At 46.5% G+C, this 25239-nt stretch overlaps 1 protein-coding gene across 12 annotated transcripts in view; it reads right to left on the reverse strand.

Moving 5' to 3' along the window:
- The window catches only part of LOC110503044 (neurexin-1a), a 738556-nt gene that overhangs the window by 45424 nt on the left and 667893 nt on the right, over nucleotides 1–25239 (reverse strand). For 7 of the 12 annotated variants that reach the window (XM_036960884.1, XM_036960883.1, XM_036960889.1 and 4 more), the window contains one exon: nucleotides 9472–9559. In XM_036960884.1, coding sequence (XP_036816779.1) covers nucleotides 9472–9559 — 88 coding nt within the window. The remainder of the gene's footprint in view (nucleotides 1–9471; nucleotides 9560–25239) is intronic. The other 5 variants (XM_036960888.1, XM_036960887.1, XM_036960881.1 and 2 more) reach the window with 1 other exon arrangement.

Consider the following 25239-nt stretch of genomic DNA (forward strand, 5'->3'; position numbering starts at 1 on the left):
CAGAAAGCTGGGACCAAAGTAACAAAGCCTACCATCAGTAACACACTACGCCGCCAGGGACTCAAATCCTGCAGTGCCAGACGTGTCCCCCTGCTTAAGCCAGTACATGTCCAGGCTTTGGGGCTGTTTTTCTGTTTTCAGGACGACTGATCCGTGTAAAGGAAAGAATGAATGGGGCCATGAATCGTGAGATTTTGAGTGAAAATCTCCTTCCATCAGCAAGGGCATTGAAGATAAAACGTGGCTGGGTCTTGGCAATGATTCCAAACACACCGCCCAGGCAACGAAGGAGTGGCTTCGTAAGAAGCATTTCAAGGTCCTGGAGTGGCCAAGCCAGTCTCCAGATCTCAACCCCATAGAACATCTTTGGAGGGAGTTGAAAGTCTGTGTTGCCCAGTAACAGCCCCAAAACATCACTGCTCTAGAGGAGATCTGCATGGAGGAATGGGCCAAAATACCAGCAACAGTGTGTGAAAACCTTGTGAAGACTTACAGAAAATGTTTGACCTCTGTCATTGCCAACAAAGGGTATATAACAAAGTATTGAGATAAACTTTTGTTATTGAAGAAATAATTATTTTCCACCATAATTTGCAAATAAATTAATTAAAAATCCTACAATCTGATTTTCTGGATTTGTTTTTCTCATTTTGTCTGTCATAGCTGAAGTGTACCTATGATGAAAATTACAGGCCTCTCTCATCTTTTTATCCTGTTGTTACTACCCATCCGGGATCGTTGTCATCATCTGACACTAATTAGCATAACGCAATGGACATAAATATTACTAGAAAATATTCCTTATTCATGAAATTACAAGTGAAATATATTGAAACACAGCTTTTTGTTAATCACCCTGTCATCTCAGATATGGAAAATATGCTTTACAGCCAAAGCAAGACAAGCATTTGTGTAAGTTTATCGATAGCCTAGCATAGCATTATGTCCAGCTAGCAGCAGGCGACCTGGTCACGAAAATCAGAAAAGCAATCAAATTAAATCGTTTACCTTTGATGAGCTTCGGATGTTTTCACTCACAAGACTCCCAGTTAGATAGCGAATGTTCCTTTTTTCCAAAAATATTATTTTTGTAGGCGAAATAGCTCCGTTTGTTCTTCACGTTTGGCTGAGAAATCAACCGGAAATTGCAGTCAAGAAAATGCCGAAAAATATTCCAAATTAGCTCCATAATATCGACAGAAACATGGCAAACGTTGTTAATAGTCAATCTTTAAGGTGTTTTTCAAATATCTATTAGATAATATATCCACTGGGACAATTGGCTTTTCAGTAGGACCGAGAGGAGAAATGGCTACCTCTGTATATTACGTAACAATCACTCTGAGAGCCATCAGGTGACCACTTACGCAATATAGTCGCTTACGCTCATTCTTCAACATAAATGCGTGAAACTACGTCAAAATCATTGAGACAGCTTGGGGAATACGTAGAAAGAGGAATCTGGTTGATAGCCCATACACTGCTCAATAGGGACGCATCGGAACGCAGAGTTTTCAAAACATTAGTCACTTCCGGATTGGATTTTTCTCAGGCTTTCGCCTGCAATATCAGTTCTGTTCTACTCACAGACAATATTTTTACAGTTTTGGAAACTTTAGAGTGTTTTCTATCCTAAGCTGTCAATTATATGCATATTCTAGCATCTTGTCCTGACAAAATAGCCCGTTTACTTTGGGAATGTTATTTTTCAAAAAAATGAAAATACTGCCCCCTAGTTACAATAAGTTTTTAAGTGGGAGAACTTGCACAATTGGTCATTTACAAATCATGTCCACCCCTATTATTTCCCACAGAGTGAGTCCATGTAACTTCGATATGGCTATTTAAGCCAGATTTGACTCCTGAACTAATTTAGATTGTTTAGACAAAAGGGCTGAATACTTATGCAACGACTATGTTTTAGTTCAATCTTTTTTTATCGTAAAAACAAATAAATCTACATTTTCTTCCACGTTGATATTAGAGAATTTTGTGTATATTGTTGACAAAAAATTAAATAAGTTTTTTAACACGATTAAAGGTTGTGGTTCGAGTCCATTTCAATTCCGCCAATTCAAAAAGTAGATTGGAACTCCCAGAATTGAAATGGAATTGACCCACATCCTGTTGTGAAGGTAACTCACACGTATGTATGTATGTAGACAAAATACTGTCATGAGTTACACACAAGAATACTTGTGAACCACTGCCTTTACGATAGCTTTACCACAGTGAGCTAGTTAATTGGTGGGTAGTGGAGTGGACTGACAGACTGTGACACAAAATACTTAAATCAATTTCTACAGTAACTTCAATACAGTGTCTTAAAAACCTTGATGGTGGACTGACCATGAAAGTGATTGTGACACACAGAGACACTGACTGTCAGACTGGCGGTACGGTGAGATACTGACTGACTGGCTGTACGATGAGAGAATGACTGACAGACTGACTGGCAGGCAGTATGGTGAGAGACTGACTGACTGTCGGTACGGTGAGAGACGGACTGACTGGAGGTACGGTGAGAGACTGACTGACTGGCGGTACGGTAAGAGACTGACTGGCGGTACGGTGAGAGACTGACTGACTAACTGGCTGTACTGTGAGAGACTGACTGACTGACTAGCGGTACGGTGAGAGACTGACTGGCGGTACGGTGAGAGACTGACTGACAGACTTGCAGTACGGCGAGAGACTGACTGGCGGTACGGTGAGAGAATGACTGACTGACTGGCGGTACGGTGAGAGACTGACTGGCGGTACGGTGAGAGACTGACTGACAGACTTGCGGTACGGCGAGAGACTGACTGGCGGTACGGTGAGAGACTGACTGGCGGTACGGTGAGAGACCGACTGACAGACTTGCGGTACGGCGAGATACTGACTGGCGGTACGGTGAGAGAATGACTGACTGACTGGCGATACGGTGAGAGAATGACTGACTGACTGGCGGTACGGTGAGAGACTGACTGACTGACTGGCGATACGGTGAGAGACTGACTGACTAGCGGGCCGTATGGTGAGAGACTGACTGACTGAAGGGCGGTACGGTGAGATACTGACTACTGACTGACTGGCGGGCAGTACGGTGAGAGACTGACTGACTGACTGACTGACGGTACAGTGAGAGACTGACTGACTGGTGGTACGGTGAGAGATGACTGGCGGTACGGTGAGAGACTGACTTACTGACTGACTGATGGTACGGTGAGAGACTGACTACTGACTGACTGACTGACGGTACGGTGAGAGACTGACTGACTAGCGGGCCGTATGGTGAGAGACTGACTGACTGGCGGTACGGTGAGATACTGACTAACTGATGGTACGATGAGAGACTGACTGACTGACTGGCGGTATGGTGAGAGACTGACTACTGACTGACTGGCGGGCGGTACGGTGAGAGACTGACTGACTAACTGACTGACTGGCGGTATGGTGAGAGACTGACTGACTGACTGACTGACGGTACAGTGAGAGACTGACTGACTAACTGGAGGTATAGTGATAGACTGACTGACTGGCGTTACGGTGAGAGACTGTCTGACTGACTGGCGGTAAGGTGAGAGACGGACTTCTGACTGGCTGTATGGTGAGACACTGACTGACTGACTGGTGGTACGGTGAGAGACTGACTGACTAGTGGGCCGTATGGTGAGAGACTGACTGGCGGGTGGTACAGTGAGAGACTGACTGACTGACGGTACGGTGAGAGACTGACTACTGACTGACTGGCGGGCGGTGAGAGACTGACTGATTGACGGTACAGTGAGAGACTGACTGACTAACTGACTGACTGGCATTATGGTGAGAGACTGACTGACTGACTGACTGACTGACGGTACAGTGAGAGACTGACTGACTAACTGGAGGTACAGTGAGAGACTGACTGACTGGCGGTACGGTGGGAGACTGTCTGACTGACTGGCGGTATGGTGAGAGACAGACTTCTGACTGGCTGTATGGTGAGACACTGACTGACTGACTGGTGGTACGGTGAGAGACTGACTGACTAGTGGGCCGTATGATGAGAGACTGACTGGTGGGAGGTACGGTGAGAGACTGACTGACTGACTGGTGGTACGGTGAGAGACTGACTGACTAGTGGGCCGTATGATGAGAGACTGAATGGCGGGCGTTACAGTGAGAGACTGACTGACTGACTGACGGTACGGTGAGAGACTGACTACTGACTGACTGGCGGCGGTGAGAGACTGACTGACTGACGGGCGGTACGGTGAGATACTGACTAACTGATGGTACGGTGAGAGACTGACTGACTGACTGGCGGTACGGTGAGAGACTGACTACTGACTGACTGGCGGGCGGTACGGTGAGAGACTGACTGACTAACTGGCTGACTGGCGGTATGGTGAGAGACTGACTGACTGACTGACTGACGGTACAGTGAGAGACTGACTGACTAACTGGAGGTACAGTGAAAGACTGACTGACTGGCGTTACGCTGAGAGACTGTCTGACTGACTGGCGGTAAGGTGAGAGACGGACTTCTGACTGGCTGTACGGTGAGACACTGACTGACTGACTGGTGGTACGGTGAGAGACTGACTGACTAGTGGGCCGTATGGTGAGAGACTGACTGGCGGGCGGTACAGTGAGAGACTGACTGACTGACTGACGGTATGGTGAAAGACTGACTACTGACTGACTGGCGGGTGGTGAGAGACTGACTGACGGTACAGTGAGAGACTGACTGACTAACTGACTGACTGGCATTATGGTGAGAGACTGACTGACTGACTGGAGGTACAGTGAGAGACTGACTGACTGGCGGTATGGTGAGAGACGGACTTCTGACTGGCTGTACGGTGAGACACTGACTGACTGACTGGTGGTACGGTGAGAGACTGACTGACTAGTGGGCCGTATGATGAGAGACTGACTGGCGGGCGGTACAGTGAGAGACTGACTGACTGGCGGGCGATACGGTGAGAGACTGACTGACTGACTGGTGGTATGATGAGAGACTGACTGGCGGGCGGTACGGTGAGAGACTGACTGACTGTCTGATGGTACGGTGAGAGACTGACTACTGACTGACTGGCGGGCGGTGAGAGACTGACTGACTGACGGTACGGTGAGAGACTGACTACTGACTGACTGGCGGGCGGTACGTTGAAAGAATGACTGACTAACTGACTGGCGGGCGGTACGGTGAGAGACTGACTGACTGACGGTACAGTGAGAGACTGACTGACTAACTGGAGGTAAAGTGAGAAACTGACTGACTGACTGACTGACTAGCGGTACGGTGAGAGACTGACTGGCGGTATGGTGAGAGACCACTAACAGTACGGTGAGAGACTGACTGACTAACTGATTGACTGGCGGTACGGTGAGCGACTGACTGACTGACTGGTGGTACAGTGGGAGACTGATTGACTAACTGGAGGTACAGTGAGAGACTGACTGACTGGTGGTACGATGAGAGACTGACTGACTGACTGACTGACTGACTAGCGGTACGGTGAGAGACTGACTGGCGGTATGGTGAGAGACTGACTGACAGAACGGGGAGAGACTGACTCACTATCTGACTGACTGACGGTACGGTGAGAGACTGACTGGCGCTATGGTGAGAGACTGACTAACTGACGGTACAGTGAGAGACTGACTGACTAACTGGAGGCACAGTGAGAGACTGACTGACTGGCGGTACGGTGAGAGACTGACTGGCAGTACGGTGAGAGACTGACTGATTGACTGTACGGTGAGAGACTGACTACTGACTGACTGGCGGGCGGTACGGTGAGAGACTGACTGACTGGCAGTATGGTGAGAGACTGACTGACTGACGGTACAGTGAGAGACTGACTGACTAACTGGAGGCACAGTGAGAGACTGACTGACTGGCGTTACAGTGAGAGACTGACTGACTGACTCGCGGTACAGCGAGAGACTGACTGGTGGTACGGTGAGAGACTGACTGACTGGCGGTACGATGAGAGACTGCCTAGCTGGCGGTACGGTGAGAGACTGACTGACTGGCTGTACGGTGAGAGACTGACTGACAGACTGGCGGTACGGTGAGAGACTGACTGGTGGGCCGTATGGTGAGAGACTGACTGGCGGGCGGTACAATGAGAGACTGACTGACTGACTGACGGTATGGTGAAAGACTGACTACTGACTGACTGGCGGGTGGTGAGAGACTGACTGACGGTACAGTGAGAGACTGACTTACTAACTGACTGACTGGAATTATGGTGAGAGACTGACTGACTGACTGGAGGTACAGTGAGAGACTGACTGACTGGCGGTATGGTGAGAGACGGACTTCTGACTGGCTGTACGGTGAGACACTGACTGACTGACTGGTGGTACGGTGAGAGACTGACTGACTAGTGGGCCGTATGATGAGAGACTGACTGGCGGGCGGTACAGTGAGAGACTGACTGACTGGCGGGCGATACGGTGAGAGACTGACTGACTGACTGGTGGTATGATGAGAGACTGACTGGCGGGCGGTACGGTGAGAGACTGACTGACTGTCTGATGGTACGGTGAGAGACTGACTACTGACTGACTGGCGGGCGGTGAGAGACTGACTGACTGACGGTACGGTGAGAGACTGACTACTGACTGACTGGCGGGCGGTACGTTGAAAGAATGACTGACTAACTGACTGGCGGGCGGTACGGTGAGAGACTGACTGACTGACTGACGGTACAGTGAGAGACTGACTGACTAACTGGAGGTAAAGTGAGAAACTGACTGACTGACTGATTGACTAGCGGTACGGTGAGAGACTGACTGGCGGTATGGTGAGAGACCACTAACAGTACGGTGAGAGACTGACTGACTAACTGATTGACTGGCGGTACGGTGAGCGACTGACTGACTGACTGGTGGTACAGTGGGAGACTGATTGACTAACTGGAGGTACAGTGAGAGACTGACTGACTGGTGGTACGATGAGAGACTGACTGACTGACTGACTGACTGACTAGCGGTACGGTGAGAGACTGACTGGCGGTATGGTGAGAGACTGACTGACAGAACGGGGAGAGACTGACTCACTATCTGACTGACTGACGGTACGGTGAGAGACTGACTGGCGCTATGGTGAGAGACTGACTAACTGACGGTACAGTGAGAGACTGACTGACTAACTGGAGGCACAGTGAGAGACTGACTGACTGGCGGTACGGTGAGAGACTGACTGGCAGTACGGTGAGAGACTGACTGATTGACTGTACGGTGAGAGACTGACTACTGACTGACTGGCAGGCGGTACGGTGAGAGACTGACTGACTGGCAGTATGGTGAGAGACTGACTGACTGACGGTACAGTGAGAGACTGACTGACTAACTGGAGGCACAGTGAGAGACTGACTGACTGGAGTTACAGTGAGAGACTGACTGACTGACTCGCGGTACAGCGAGAGACTGACTGGTGGTACGGTGAGAGACTGACTGACTGGCGGTACGATGAGAGACTGCCTAGCTGGCGGTACGGTGAGAGACTGACTGACTGGCTGTACGGTGAGAGACTGACTGACAGACTGGCGGTACGGTGAGAGACTGACTGGTGGGCCGTATGGTGAGAGACTGACTGGCGGGCGGTACAATGAGAGACTGACTGACTGACTGACGGTATGGTGAAAGACTGACTACTGACTGACTGGCGGGTGGTGAGAGACTGACTGACGGTACAGTGAGAGACTGACTTACTAACTGACTGACTGGAATTATGGTGAGAGACTGACTGACTGACTGGAGGTACAGTGAGAGACTGACTGACTGGCGGTATGGTGAGAGACGGACTTCTGACTGGCTGTATGGTGAGACACTGACTGACTGACTGGTGGTACGGTGAGAGACTGACTGACTAGTAGGCCGTATGATGAGAGACTGACTGGCGGGCGGTACAGTGAGAGACTGACTGACTGGCGGGCGGTACGGTGAGAGACTGACTGACTGACTGGTGGTATGATGAGAGACTGACTGGCGGGCGGTACGGTGAGAGACTGACTGACTGACTGATGGTACGGTGAGAGACTGACTACTGACTGACTGGCGGGCGGTGAGAGACTGACTGACTGACGGTACGGTGAGAGACTGACTACTGACTGACTGGCGGGCGGTACGTTGAAAGAATGACTGACTAACTGACTGGCGGGCGGTACGGTGAGAGACTGACTGACTGACTGACGGTACAGTGAGAGACTGACTGACTAACTGGAGGTACAGTGAGAAACTGACTGACTGACTGACTAGCGTTACGGTGAGAGACTGACTGGCGGTATGGTGAGAGACCACTAACAGTACGGTGAGAGACTGACTGACTAACTGATTGACTGGCGGTACGGTGAGCGACTGACTGACTGACTGGTGGTACAGTGGGAGACTGATTGACTAACTGGAGGTACAGTGAGAGACTGACTGACTGGTGGTACGATGAGAGACTGACTGACTGACTGACTGACTAGCGGTACGGTGAGAGACTGACTGGCGGTATGGTGAGAGACTGACTGACAGAACGGGGAGAGACTGACTCACTATCTGACTGACTGACGGTACGGTGAGAGACTGACTGACAGAACGGGGAGAGACTGACTCACTATCTGACTGACTGACGGTACGGTGAGAGACTGACTGGCGCTATGGTGAGAGACTGACTAACTGGCGGTACAGTGAGAGACTGACTGACTAACTGGAGGCACAGTGAGAGACTGACTGACTGGCGGTACGGTGAGAGACTGACTGGCAGTACGGTGAGAGACTGACTGATTGACTGTACGGTGAGAGACTGACTACTGACTGACTGGCGGGCGGTACAGTGAGAGACTGACTGACTGGCAGTATGGTGAGAGACTGACTGACTGACGGTACAGTGAGAGACTGACTGACTAACTGGAGGCACAGTGAGAGACTGACTGACTGGCGTTACAGTGAGAGACTGACTGACTGACTCGCGGTACAGCGAGAGACTGACTGGTGGTACGGTGAGAGACTGACTGACTGGCGGTACGATGAGAGACTGCCTAGCTGGCGGTACGGTGAGAGACTGACTGACTGGCTGTACGGTGAGAGACTGACTGACAGACTGGCGGTACGGTGAGAGACTGACTGGTGGGCCGTATGGTGAGAGACTGACTGACTTACTGGTGGTACGGTGAGAGACTGACTGACTGACTGGCGGTACGGTGAGAGACTGACTACTGACTGACTGGCAGGCGGTACGGTGAGAGACTGACTACTAACTGACTGGCAGGCGGTACGGTGAGAGACTGACTGACTGACTCGCGGTACGGTGAGAGACTGACTACTGACTGACTGGCAGGCGGTACGGTGAGAGACTGACTGACTGACTCGCGGTACGGTGAGAGACTGACTACTGACTGACTGGCAGGCGGTACGTTGAGAAACTGACTGACTGATTGGCGGTACGGTGAGAGACTGACAGCGACACCCAGAGACAGAAGGAATAAAAAAGAGATGACTAACCTAACCCACCTGAGCTCGGCTCACAGGGATCAATGTCCTCGTCATCGCTCGGACACTCCGCAGATGCCACCGGCAGATCATCCGTCGTCTGGAGGGAGCAGAGAGAAAAAGAGAGGGTTATGAATGAGAGCAGGGTAAACAAACAGCAGAATAATGAAGAACCCCAGTCAACCAGGTCATGAAGTGTTTTCACCATCCAGCAGATGATACCATAGGGACAGATTCAGGCAATTAAGCTATTAGATAAATTCATGGATGCTAGCTGCTCTTGTAGACTTCAGTCATTGCGCTAAAGCTAGTTTACATTGGCTGATAAACTACCTCTAATTTCCTTTATACTGGAGACATACAAATGGTATCAACGAGTTCATCTTACTCTGGTTAAGTAGAAAATAGGTTAATATCGCACTCCCTTTAAGGCCCAGACACCCAGGCACTGAAACTGTTTCTACCCACATGCATTGAGGATACTGAATAGCTGACTGAATATGAGAGAGAGAGAGAGAGAGAGAGAGAGAGAGAGGCAGTTTAACAGTTAACTGAGAAAAATTGTTGTTCCAATCCACACCTCCAAACCCATCACACTATCAATCCTGGAATCTAAACGGTTTGAATGAACAAATCCGGAGAGAATGACAGATTGGAATGGAATCATGGAAACTCATACTGCTTAGCTGGGGGATTTATCTGTCAAATACAGTTGTAGTCGGCTAATGGCCACAAATACCAGCTGCTACTGCTGCCTCTGTTTTCCAGGCGACACTATTGTCCTTACAGAAATTAGATTTGATTATCGAGGAACAATAGAGGGTAAAGTTCACAGCGCTTACTGTCAACTCGAACTAAGCTCATACTGAGGCACAGCCAGTGTGCGGAAACAAATAGCCCTCCAAGGGATTGTTTAGTGCCATCACCAAACACCACTGACATTAAGAGGGATTGTTTAGTGCCATCACCAAACACCACTGACATTAAGAGGGATTGTTTTGTGCCATCACCAAACACCACTGACATTTAGAGGGATTGTTTAGTGCCATCACCAAACACCACTGACATTTAGAGGGATTGTTTAGTGCCATCACCAAACACCACTGACATTTAGAGGGATTGTTTAGTGCCATCACCAAACACCACTGACATTTAGAGGGATTGTTTAGTGCCATCAAACACCACTGACATTTAGAGGGATTGTGTAGTGCCATCAAACACCACTGACATTTAGAGGGATTGTTTAGTGCCATCAAACACCACTGACATTTAGAGGGATTGTTTAGTGTCATCAAACACCACTGACATTTAGAGGGATTGTGTAGTGCCATCAAACACCACTGACATTTAGAGGGATTGTTTAGTGCCATCAAACACCACTGACATTTAGAGGGATTGTTTAGTGCCATCAAACACCACTGACATTTAGAGGGATTGTTTAGTGCCATTAAACACCACTGACATTTAGAGGGATTGTTTAGTGCCATCAAACACCACTGACATTTAGAGGGATTGTTTAGTGCCATTAAACACCACTGACATTTAGAGGGATTGTTTAGTGCCATCAAACACCACTGACATTTAGAGGGATTGTTTAGTGCCATCAAACACCACTGACATTTAGAGGGATTGTTTAGTGCCATCAAACACCACTGACATTTAGAGGGATTGTTTAGTGCCATCAAACACCACTGACATTTAGAGGGATTGTTTAGTGCCATTAAACACCACTGACATTTAGAGTGCACAGACTGCTGGCAGATAGAAACAAAAATATTGGAAAGCCCAAAGAGCAGACCTGTGATAGAAAGTCTTTATTATATATTTTAGGTGTGTCAATCTATGTAACATAATAAAATAATTCCCATCAAAATCCATCAGTTTAAACTAGAGATATGTTTTCTTATGTGGGCTGCGTCTCATTCCACCGCATCCTCCTATCGGCCTTCCAAATTTGCGGAGGAAGGTGGCTGAACTACAGCAGTGTTTGTCAGACCATGAGACGTGCCTATAATCAGTCTGCTCCTCAACCAAAGTGTCACCGGACTCATCTGAAGGTAACCCATACAAATTAATGGAAGTATGGAGGTTATTTTGTGCCCAATTAAAATTAGAGCTTAAATTTGTGTCCCCCCAAAATATCTACATTTCCTGAGCTTTCCTAAATATAGGACAGACACTTCCAAATCTTATTTCTTATGATACTTTTTTTGCCATTCACAAATGTGTTATTCAATGGGTTTCAATGGGCTATAGTAGTAAAGGCCAAATTCAATATTTCATCCCCCAAAAATTACACAAAGTATATAAAAAATGTACAACAGGGGTCATATAAAAATAAGAACAAACTTGGTGGGATGTAATACACTGTTCCTATACTCTACAGTCGTGGCCAAAAGTTTTGAGAATGACACAAATATTAATTTTCACAAAATCTGCTGCCTCAGTTTGTATGTTGGCAATTTGCATATACTCCAGAATGTTATGAAGAGTGATGAAGCTTGTCCAGAGAAGACAAGGCGAGCGCTACCATCAGTCCTGTGTCATGCCAACAGTAAAGCATCCTGAGACCATTCATGTGTGGGTTTGCTTCTCAGCCAAGGAGAGTGGGCTCACTCACAATTTTGCCTAAGAACACAGCCATGAATAAAGAATGGTACCAACACATCCACCGAGAGCAACTTCTCCCAACCATCCACGAACAGTTCGGTGACGAAAAATACCTTTTCCAGCATGATGGAGCACCTTGCCATTAGGAAAAGGTGATAAAGAAGTGGCTCGGGGAACAAAACATTGATATTTTGGGTTTGAGAACTTGTGGTCAATCCTCAAGAGGCGGGCGGACAAACAAAAACCCACAAATTCTGACAAACTTCAAGCATTGATTATGTAAGAATGGGCTGCCATCAGTCAGGATGTGGCCCAGAAGTTAATTGACAGCATGCCAGGGTGGATTACAGAGGTCTTGAAAAAGAAGGGTCAACACTGCAAATATTGACTCTTTGCATCAACTTCATGTAATTGTCAATAAAAGCCTTTGACACTTGAAATGCTTGTAATTATACTTCAGTATTCCATAGTAACATCTGACAAAAATATCTAAAGACAATGACGCAGCAAACTTTGTGGAAATTAATATTTGTCATTCTCAAAACCTTTGGCCACGACTGTATGTTCAACCATCATGACTTAGCCATCCTACACACACAATGTCCCACAGTGTAAATCCCACACCAATGGAGGCTGCTGAGGGGAAGACGACTCATAATAATGGCTGGAATGGAAAGGAATGGCTGGAATGAAAACCATTTGTTTGATACCATTCACTCCATTATTATGAGTCGTCCTCCGCTCAGCAGCCTCCACTGTCCCACACCCAAGGTCCCACACCCAAGGTCCCACACCCAAGGTCCCACACCATCGGGAGGGTTTTTGATTTCGGTACATCTGTGTTTGGTGGTTTCTTTGTCTAATGTCATCCATAACATTTCTAACATTATCATGTCCTTCAAGTAGCTAGCAGACCTGGTCAGAGGTTTGTGGCAGAGAGAGAAAGTAGAGGCTTGGTTTGTTTTGTTTTTTTTGGTACATCTGTGCTCGGTGAGGCTCATTGAGGCCTGCCTGGGGAAGCCGTCCAAATGTAAATTTAATTTGCTGTGCATGAGTCTGATATACAGTGTCGGCCCAGTGTCAGCCCGGCCAGATGGCAGAGCCCGGCGGATTCATGGATTGCCACATCCATCACCGAGCCGACGTGATTTGTTTTTCTGGCGGGGGATCCTGACACTCCCCCTCCTGCAGCTACACAGAGGAAGCACCAACAGACAGACAGGCAAGACGTACGAATGGGGATCAATACATCTCCCTCGGGTCTTTCGGTCTGTTCTCCTACATAGTGCCCCATATGAGGATGATCGTCTACACTGTACTTCATGGCTTTACAACCAGAATAGGCTGTCATATTGTATGTTCAGTAAATAACATATTTCAGTTCCAATCTCAAGGAGTGAAATCAGCCAGTGATGCTTCTGAAAATAGAGTATACAGTAGCTTTCCATACCATTTGACACATCTTTGACCCATCTTATCTAACTAAATCAGCCTCACATAGATACAGTCCCTTCAGACAGCATACACACCCCTTGACTTTTTCCACTTTGTTAGTGGCTTAACTGTGATTTGTGTCACTGGCTTACACACTACCCCATAATGTAAAAGTGGAATTGTTTGTTTTGAAATGTTTACACATAAAAACAAACACGAAAAGATTAAATGTCTTGTCAACGTATTCAATCCCTTTGTTATGGCAAGCCTGATCTGTACTTCTCCACAACTTTGTCCCTGACCTGTTTGGAGAGCTCATTGGTCTTCCTTGTGCCGCTTCCTTGATGGTGCCCTTTGCTTAGTGGTGTGGCAGACTCTGGGGCCTTTCAAAACAGGTGTATATATACTGAGATCATGTGACACTTAGATTGCACATACAGTAGGTGGACTTTATTTAACTAATTATATGACTACTGAAGGTAATTGGTTGCACCAGATCTTATTTAGGGGCTTCAAAACAAACGGGGTGAATTCACATGCACGCACCCCTTTTCCCTTTTTTATTTTTTAGATAAAAAATAAAAATTCACTTCACCAATTTGGACTATTGTGTATGTCCATTACATGAAATCCAAATAGAAATCCATTTAAATTACAGGTGGTAATGCAACAAAATAGGATGCCAAGGGGTGAATACTTCTGCAAAGCCCTGTATGCTTGTCATCGACAAGGAATAGTGCTGAGCACAGGCAAAATCCCAGAGACAAAAATGGTCTGCTTTCCACCAGACACTGAAAGAGAAATTGACAGCAGGAAAATAAGCTGGACAATAACCTAAAACAAGGCCAAATATACACTAGAGTTGCTTACCAAGACCAGATTGAATGTTCCTGAGTAATTGACTTAAATCTGTTTGAAGATATATGGCAAGACTTGAAAATTGATTTCTAGCAATGATTAAGAACCAACTTGACAGAGCTTGAAGTTTTTTAAGAATAATATTCAAATGTTGTGCAATCCAGGTGTGCAAAGCTCTTAGAGACTTATTGAGAAATATTCACAGCTGTAATCACTGCCAAAGGAGATTCTAACATGTATTGGTGTGTGAATAATTATGTACATTCATATTTTTATATTTCATCTTCAATAAATTTACAAAACATGTAAAGTGTTGCGTTTATGTTTCATGAGCTGAAATAAAAGATCCCAGAAATGTTCCATATGCACAAAAACCTAATTTATCTTAAATGTTGTGCACAAATGGTGTGGTCATTAGAGATTCTGGGTTCGAGTCCAGGCTCTGTCACAGCCAGCCACAACCGGGAGACCCATGGGGCAGTGCACAATTGTCCCAGTGTCGTCCGGGTTAGGGGAGGGTTTGGCTGGCAGGGATGTCCTTGTCCCATCGCGCACTAGTGACTCCTGTTGCGGGCCGGGTGCAGTGCACACCGACAAGGTTGCCAGGTGCACGGTGTTTTGTCCGACACATTAGTGTGGCTGGCTTCCGGGTTAACCTTCGCCTCTCCCGGTCCGTACGGGAGTTGCAGTGATGAGACAAGACTGTAACTACCAATTGGGGAGGAAATGTTGGTCTAAAACAACTAAAACAATATATATATATATTTTTTTTTTACAAAATACATTTTGCACCAATTTGTTTCCATCCCTGTTAGTGAGCATTTCTCCTTTGCCAAGATAATCCATCCACCTGACGTATCAAGAAGCTGAATAAACAGCACGATCATTACACAGATGGACCTTCACTGGGGACATAAAAAGGCCACTCTAAAATGTGCAGTTTTGACACACAACACAACGCCACAGATGTCTCAAGTTTTGAGGGAGCGTGAAATTGGCATGCTTACTGCAAGAATGTCTACCAGATCTGTTGCAAGAGAGGTGAATGTTAATTTCTCTACCATAAGCCTCCATCAACGTCGTTTTAGAGAATTTGCCAAAATGTCCAACCGGCATCACAACCGCAGACACTGTGTAACGACGCCAGCCTTGGACCGCCATATCTGGCTTCTTCACCTGCGGGATCATCTGAGACCATCCAGATAGCCGAGGAAACTGAAGACTATTTATGTCTGTAATAAAGCTCTTCTGTGGTAAAAAAAAAAAAAAACTCATTCTGATTGGCTGGGCCTGCATCCCAAGTACTAGGGCCTATGGTCTCCCAGGCCAACCCATGGCTGCACCCCTGCTCAGTCATGTGAAATCCATATATTAGGGCCTAAATAATTTATTTCAATTGACTGATTTACTGCAAGTCAGTAAAATCATTGACATTTTTACATGTGTTTATTTTTTAATTTAAGTATATTTTCAATTCAGACTGTAAAACAACATATGGATTAAGTCAAGGGTATGAATATTTTCTTTAGGCACTGTATGTCACAGCTGAGACAGAGGTAAGCCTGTAAAACAAACCATAAATGAATGCAGAAGCCATTAGGCAAATGTATTCCAGGTTGGATTAGTGTGCAAGTCAACATTTTGATACGGTCTTGACCCGGTCGGAATCCAATAACATAATAACCTCAGTCCCATGCCAGTAAAAATATTTATTAAGATGGCAGTGTAAATATATTATTGGGAAGCAATATACCATTATTTTATATCTTACCAAAGATACCTGAACCTGATAATTGGAGGGTACATTACACTATCTCCACATTTAAAAACACTACCTTGCTAACAGCGCCATACCCCAGTTACACACACTCTAGTAGACAAGCTGTCACAGTCGTCATATGGAGGAGACCAAGGTGCAGCGTGGTAAGTATGTCACAGTCGTCATATGGAGGAGACCAAGGTGCAGCGTGGTAAGTATGTCACAGTCGTCATATGGAGGAGACCAAGGTGCAGCGTGGTAAGTATGTCACAGTCGTCATATGGAGGAGACCAAGGTGCAGCGTGGTAAGTATGTCACAGTCGTCATATGGAGGAGACCAAGGTGCAGCGTGGTAAGTATGTCACAGTCGTCATATGGAGGAGACCAAGGTGCAGCGTGGTAAGTATGTCACAGTCGTCATATGGGGGAGACCAAGGTGCAGCGTGGTAAGTATGTCACAGTCGTCATATGGGGGAGACCAAGGTGCAGCGTGGTAAGTATGTCACAGTCGTCATATGGGGGAGACCAAGGTGCAGCGTGGTAAGTATGTCACAGTCGTCATATGGAGGAGACCAAGGTGCAGCGTGGTAAGTATGTCACAGTCATCATATGGAGGAGACCAAGGTGCAGCGTGGTAAGTATGTCACAGTCATCATATGGAGGAGACCAAGGTGCAGCGTGGTAAGTATGTCACAGTCATCATATGGAGGAGACCAAGGTGCAGCATGGTAAGTATGTCACAGTCATCATATTTAGGAGACCAAGGTGCAGCGTGGTAAGTATGTCACAGTCATCATATGGAGGAGACCAAGGTGCAGCGTGGTAAGTATGTCACAGTCATCATATGGAGGAGACCAAGGTGCAGCGTGGTAAGTATGTCACAGTCGTCATATGGAGGAGACCAAGGTGCAGCGTGGTAAGTATGTCACAGTCATCATATGGAGGAGACCAAGGTGCAGCGTGGTAAGTATGTCACAGTCGTCATATGGAGGAGACCAAGGTGCAGCGTGGTAAGTATGTCACAGTCATCATATGGAGGAGACCAAGGTGCAGCGTGGTAAGTATGTCACAGTCGTCATATGGAGGAGACCAAGGTGCAGCGTGGTAAGTATGTCACAGTCGTCATATGGAGGAGACCAAGGTGCAGCGTGGTAAGTATGTCACAGTCATCATATGGAGGAGACCAAGGTGCAGCGTGGTAAGTATGTCACAGTCGTCATATGGAGGAGACCAAGGTGCAGCGTGGTAAGTATGTCACAGTCGTCATATGGAGGAGACCAAGGTGCAGCGTGGTAAGTATGTCACAGTCGTCATATGGAGGAGACCAAGGTGCAGCGTGGTAAGTATGTCACAGTCGTCATATGGAGGAGACCAAGGTGCAGCGTGGTAAGCATACATACTTCTTTATTCAAGAAAAAACACGGAACAAAACTAACAAAACAACTAAACGAACCGTGAAGCATATATGGCTAATGCAGACAGGCAACTAAAAATAGAATAAGAACCCACAAACTACCCAAGGAATATGGCTACCTAAATATCGTCCCCAATCAGAGACAACGATAAACAGCTGCCTCTGAATGAGAATCAATCTCGGCAACCATAGACATATAAACACCTAGACTTACAAAACCCCTAGACATACAAAACCCCCTAGACAATACAAAAACAAAACAAACCACCGTTGTTACGTCACCCTGACCCAACCAAACTAATAAAGAAAACAAAGCTAACTAAGGTCAGGGCGTGACACAAGCATAGATGCGGTAAATTTATCGATTGAACTCGGCCAAAACAATGGAAATGCATTGGCAACACCAAACACACGTTCCCCCATGGGGGAAAGATTCAGAATCTCCTCTTTGCCCCAATCAAAATTTCTCTACACTTAGGATATTGTTTATGTGTGTATTTCATACTATTTTGGGGTAAAAATCTCAATATAATGCTTGTAAGGTTGTCAACCCCAACACATGTTCATGTCATCTTCACTAATCAACTGCATTACACTTAAAAATGGCTTCAACTACCAGCACCGATATCTATATGCTAGCTATGCTAACAATTTATATGAACAGGGATTAGAATTAGAATTAGAGAAAACAGCCAAATATACCCAAATCAGATTTTTATAAGAACATTGTGGGCCTGTTAGAAGACAAAAATTATGAAGGATTTGACGAATATCCAGTTTGCAATATCATATAATTTTTATGTGCACCAGTGACGGCGTCCTTGTTATTTCCCCCACTGTCTGCAGTCCATTGATATCTTTACCACATGTATCAGAGGCACCAGATAGTAGTCCATTACTCTGTAGTGTTGGAGCAGGAGGTAGTAGTCCATTACTCTGTAGTGTTGGAGCAGCCAGGTAGAAGTCCATTACTCTGTAGTGTTGGAGCAGGCAGGTAGAAGTCCATTACTCTGTAGTGTTGGAGCAGCCAGGTAGAAGTCCATTACTCTGTAGTGTTGGAGCAGCCAGGTACTAGTCCATTACTCTGTAGTGTTGGAGCAGGCAGGTAGTAGTCCATTACTCTGTAGTGTTGGAGCAGGCAGGTAGTAGTCCATTACTCTGTAGTGTTGGAGCACCCAGGGAGTAGTCCATTACTCTGTAGTGTTGGAGCAGCCAGGTAGTAGTCCATTACTCTGTAGTATTGGAGCAGCCAGGTAGTAGTCCATTACTCTGTAGTATTGGAGCAGGCAGGTAGTAGTCCATTACTCTGTAGTGTTGGAGCACCCAAGCACCCACACATCCCATTAATCTCTTATTTTTCTAAAGTGCTGAAAGTAAGGCCTTGGGGCATGTAGGGGCTCGTTAATCTAGTGCTGCAGGCTAAAGTGCTGAAGGAAGCCATTTTCTATGGTAGTTTAGTGCATTGTAGGTACTTTACAGATACATATCATTAATCTGATCTCAGCTAGACTTTGCTTGAAGAAGATGCAGAACATGTCCCAGACAATGTTGGCCAACCGTACAAGCAATCATACAAGATGTACAGAGGAAGGTTCAAGGTAACACTTTACTTGAAGCTAAAATCCTTATTTGGTTAAACTGCTATGTCCATTTGGGATATTACAACCAAGAAGTTACTGCAAACAACAAACACTATTATCTGTTGTCCTCTGACATCGCAGGAGTATGGTTGGTAACTGCTAGTAACTGGTGGTAAGTTGTGGTAGCTGGTGGTAACTGGTGGTAGCTAGTGGTAACTGGTGATAAGTGGTGGTAAATTGTGGTAGCTGGTGGCAACTGGTGGTAAGTGGTGGTAACTGGTGGTAACTGGTGGAAAGTGGTGGTAGCTGGTGGAAACTGGTGGTAACTAGTGGTAAGTGGTGGTAGCTGGTGAAAGCTGGTGTTAACTAGTGGTAAGTGGTGGTAGCTGGTGGTAGCTGGTGGTAGTTGGTGGTGACTGGTGGTAGCTAGTGGTAGCTGGTGGTAACTGGTGGTAAGTGGTGGTAAGTTGTGGTAAGTGTGGGAAGCAGGTGGTAGCTGGTGGTAACTGGTGGTAACTGATGGTAAGTGGTGGTAAGTGGTGGTAAGTGGTGGTAACTGGTTGTAACTAGTGGTAGCTGGTGGTAACTGGTGGTAAGTGGTGGTAGCTGGTGGTAATTGGTGGTAGCTAGTGGTAACTGGTGGTGGCTAGTGGTAACTGGTGGTAAGTGGTGGTAGCTGGTGGTAGCTGGTGTTAACTAGTGGTAAGTGGTGGTAGCTGGTGGTAACTGGTGGTAACTGGTGGTAACTGGTGGTAGCTGGTGGTACCTGGTGGTAGTTGGTGGTAGCTGGTGGTGACTGGTGGTAGCTAGTGGTAGCTGGTGGTAACTGGTGGTAAGTGGTGGTAGCTGGTGATAACTGGTGGTAGCTGGTGGTAAGTGGTGGTAGCTAGTGGTAATGTGAATGTCACTGGATTATACTGAAAATGGCAAGGGAGATAGAAAAAAGGATTTAGGCTAGATATGCCATCTCTCTGTCTTTTCCTCAGCTATTCCACATACTTATGGTGGATTATTTTGGAGAATTTGATGTTTCTAACCAGGGATTGGAACCGGATCAGACAACAGAAGCGAAAACCAAACTTTAGAAGCCTTTTTAAAACGTCAAATAAATCTACGTTTTACATTAGGAAAGTTATCATGCAACAGGGTGATCAAATTAAGATCCTACATCTGTAAGTACTACCCAGTGAAGTGGACAGACAAATCTTGTTGTGCCACACAGTGTGAACGCAGGTCTTAGAAGTGGCTTTGACCCCTGACACTGATTGAGCCATTCAGGGATATTTGAACCTGGAAGTCTGACCTGACTCAGCCGGGGGAGCGGTCGTCATTCCTTTATCTCTGTCACGCTCCTGTTCCATCCAAGAAGACTGATCATGCTTTCCCTTAAATGGACTGGCCTGGCTGCCTGGCAGTCACATGGTCTGATTGTCTGTGTGTGGTCCGCTTCCTAGAGGACCACAGACAGCAGTCAAGTCCAGAACTGCCCTGGCCCAGGTTATCTGCAACCTCAACATGGGGAAGCATGCACACGCATAGGAACATTGCCGACTGCCACTGCCCCACAAACCCCCATCTTTGCTCTAAGTGGAAATGCCACACAAGAATCCGATTAAGTCACGATTAAGGTAGTGGTGATATGTGATATGTGATATGTAACACAAGTGATATCTAACATAGAGGGATATCAAACATGCAAACATCTCTTTTCTATACCGGAGCAGCTGTAACGATGGAAAACTAGTCACTTTAATAATGTTTTATGTTTAAATATTGTTTAAATGCTGCTTTGCTCATGTCATATGTATATACTGTATTCTATTCTACAGTATTTTAGTCAATGCCACTCCGACATTGCTCAATCTAATACTTTACATATTTTACTTTTAGATTTGTGTATATTGTTGTGAATCGTTTTTAGATACTACAACACTGTTGGAGATGGGCAAACAAGCATTTCATTACACCCGCAATAACATCTGCTAAATATGTGTATGTGACCAATAGAATGTGATTTGATTTGATATAGGCAAGTTATTACCTCGTATCCCTGCACATCAACTCACTACTGGTACCTCGTGTATATAGCCAAGTTATTACCTCGTACCCCTGCACATCAACTCAGTACTGGTACCTCGTGTATATGGCCAAGTTATTACCTCGTACCTCTGCACATCAACTCAGTACTGGTACCCCGTGTATATGGCCAAGTTATAACCTTGTACACCTGCACATCAACTCAGTACTGGTACCCCATGTATATGGCCAAGTTATAACCTCGTACCCCTGCACATCAACTCAGTACTGGTACCCCATGTATATGGCCAAGTTATTACCTCGTACCCCTGCACATCAACTCAGTACTGGTACCCCGTGTATATGGCCATGTTATAACCTCGTACCCCTGCACATCAACTCAGTACTGGTACCCCGTGTATATGGCCATGTTATAACCTCGTACCCCTGCACATCAACTCAGTACTGGTACCCCGTGTATATGGCCATGTTATAACCTCGTACCTCTGCACATCAACTCAGTACTGGTACCCCGTGTATATGGCCATGTTATAACCTCGTACCCCTGCACATCAACTCAGTACTGGTACCCCGTGTATATGGCCAAGTTATTACCTCGTACCCCTGCACATCAACTCAGTACTGGTACCCCGTGTTTATGGCCATGTTATAACCTTGTACACCTGCACATCAACTCAGTACTGGTACCCCGTGTATATGGCCAAGTTATAACCTCGTACCCCTGCACATCAACTCAGTACTGGTACCCCGTGTATATGGCCAAGTTATTACCTCGTACCCCTGCACATCAACTCAGTACTGGTACCCCGTGTTTATGGCCATGTTATAACCTTGTACACCTGCACATCAACTCAGTACTGGTACCCCGTGTATATGGCCAAGTTATAACCTCGTACCCCTGCACATCAACTCAGTACTGGTACCCCATGTATATGGCCAAGTTATTACCTCGTACCCCTGCACATCAACTCAGTACTGGTACCCCGTGTATATGGCCATGTTATAACCTCGTACCCCTGCACATCAACTCAGTACTGGTACCCCGTGACTATGGCCATGTTATAACCTCGTACCCCTGCACATCAACTCAGTACTGGTACCCCGTGTATACGGCCATGTTATAACCTTGTACCCCTGCACATCAACTCAGTACTGGTACCCCGTGTATATGGCCAAGTTATAACCTCGTACCCCTGCACATCAACTCAGTACTGGTGCCCCGTGTATATGGCCAAGTTATAACCTCGTACCCCTGCACATCAACTCAGTACTGGTACCCTGTGTATATGGCCAAGTTATAACCTCGTACCCCTGCACATCACCTCAGTACTGGTACCCCGTGTTTATGGCCATGTTATAACCTTGTACCCCTGCACATCAACTCAGTACTGGTACCCCTTGTATATGGCCAAGTTATAACCTCGTACCCCTGCACATCAACTCAGTACTGGTACCCCGTGTATATGGCAATGTTATAACCTCGTACCCCTGCACATCAACTCAGTACTGGTACCCCGTGTATATGGCCATGTTATAACCTCGTACCCCTGCACATCAAGTCAGTACTGGTACCCCGTGTATATGGCCAAGTTATAACCTCGTACCCCTGCACATCAACTCAGTACTGGTACCCCGTGTATATGGCCAAGTTATAACCTCATACCCCTGCACATCAACTCAGTACTGGTACCCCATGTATATGGCCATGTTATAACCTCGTACCCCTGCACATCAACTCAGTACTGGTACCCCGTGTATATGGCCATGTTATAACCTCGTACCCCTGCACATCAACTCAGTACTGGTACCCCGTGACTATGGCCATGTTATAACCTCGTACCCCTGCACATCAACTCAGTACTGGTACCCCGTGTATATGGCCATGTTATAACCTTGTACCCCTGCACATCAACTCAGTACTGGTGCCCCATGTATATGGCCAAGTTATTACCTCGTACCCCTGCACATCAACTCAGTACTGGTACCCCGTGTATATGGCCATGTTATAACCTCGTACCCCTGCACATCAACTCAGTACTGGTACCCCGTGTATATGGCCAAGTTATAACCTCGTACCCCTGCACATCAACTCAGTACTGGTACCCCGTGTATATGGCCAAGTTATAACCTCGTACCCCTGCACATCAACTCAGTACTGGTACCCCGTGTTTATGGCCATGTTATAACCTTGTACCCCTGCACATCAACTCAGTACTGGTACCCCTTGTATATGGCCAAGTTATAACCTCGTACCCCTGCACATCAACTCAGTACTGGTACCCCGTGTATATGGCCATGTTATAACCTCGTACACCTGCACATCAAGTCAGTACTGGTACCCCGTGTATATGGCCAAGTTATAACCTCGTACCCCTGCACATCAACTCAGTACTGGTACCCCGTGTATATGGCCAAGTTATAACCTCGTACCCCTGCACATCAACTCAGTACTGGTACCCCGTGTATACGGCCAAGTTATAACCTCGTACCCCTGCACATCAACTCAGTACTGGTACCCCGTGTATATGGCCATGTTATAACCTCGTAACCCTGCACATCAACTCAGTACTGGTACCCCGTGTATTTGGCCATGTTATAACCTCGTACCCCTACACATCAACTCAGTACTGGTACCCCATGTATATGGCCATGTTGTAACCTCGTCCCCCTGCACATCAAGTCAGTACTGGTACCCCGTGTATATGGCCATGTTATAACCTCGTACCCCTGCACATCAACTCAGTACTGGTACCCCGTGTATATGGCCAAGTTATAACCTCGTACCCCTGCACATCAACTCAGTACTGGTACCCCGTGTATATGGCCAAGTTATAACCTCGTACCCCTGCACATCAACTCAGTACTGGTACCCCGTGTTTATGGCCATGTTATGACCTTGTACCCCTGCACATCAACTCAGTACTGGTACCCCTTGTATATGGCCAAGTTATAACCTCGTACCCCTGCACATCAACTCAGTACTGGTACCCCGTGTATATGGCCATGTTATAACCTCGTACCCCTGCACATCAACTCAGTACTGGTACCCCGTGTATATGGCCAAGTTATAACCTCGTACCCCTGCACATCAACTCAGTACTGGTACCCCGTGTATATGGCCAAGTTATAACCTCGTACCCCTGCACATCAACTCAGTACTGGTACCCCGTGTTTATGGCCATGTTATGACCTTGTACCCCTGCACATCAACTCAGTACTGGTACCCCTTGTATATGGCCAAGTTATAACCTCGTACCCCTGCACATCAACTCAGTACTGGTACCCCGTGTATATGGCCATGTTATAACCTCGTACCCCTGCACATCAAGTCAGTACTGGTACCCCATGTATATGGCCAAGTTATAACCTCGTACCCCTGCACATCAACTCAGTACTGGTACCCCGTGTATATGGCCAAGTTATAACCTCGTACCCCTGCACATCAACTCAGTACTGGTACCCCGTGTATATGGCCATGTTATAACCTCGTACCCCTGCACATCAACTCAGTACTGGTACCCCGTGTATATGGCCAAGTTATAACCTCGTACCTCTGCACATCAACTCAGTACTGGTACCCCGTGTATATGGCCATGTTATAACCTCGTACCCCTGCACATCAACTCAGTACTGGTACCCCGTGTATATGGCCAAGTTATAACCTCGTACCCCTGCACATCAACTCAGTACTGGTACCCCGTGTATATGGCCAAGTTATAACCTCGTACCCCTGCACATCAACTCAGTACTGGTACCCCGTGTATATGGCCAAGTTATAACCTCGTACCCCTGCACATCAACTCAGTACTGGTACCCCGTGTATATGGCCAAGTTATAACCTCGTACCTCTGCACATCAACTCAGTACTGGTACCCCGTGTATATGGCCATGTTATAACCTCGTACCCCTGCACATCAACTCAGTACTGGTACCCCGTGTATATGGCCATCATTTCTCATTGTGTTTTTATTCCTTGTGTTTTTATTTTTCTATTATTTATAATTGTCTCTCTGTATTGTTGGGAAGAGCCTGTAAGTAAGCATTTCACTGTTAGTCTACACCTGTTGTTTACCAAGCATGTGACAAAT

The sequence above is a fragment of the Oncorhynchus mykiss genome, chromosome 23 (genome assembly GCF_013265735.2).
Source record: "Oncorhynchus mykiss isolate Arlee chromosome 23, USDA_OmykA_1.1, whole genome shotgun sequence".
In the NCBI taxonomy this organism is placed as follows: domain Eukaryota; kingdom Metazoa; phylum Chordata; class Actinopteri; order Salmoniformes; family Salmonidae; genus Oncorhynchus; species Oncorhynchus mykiss.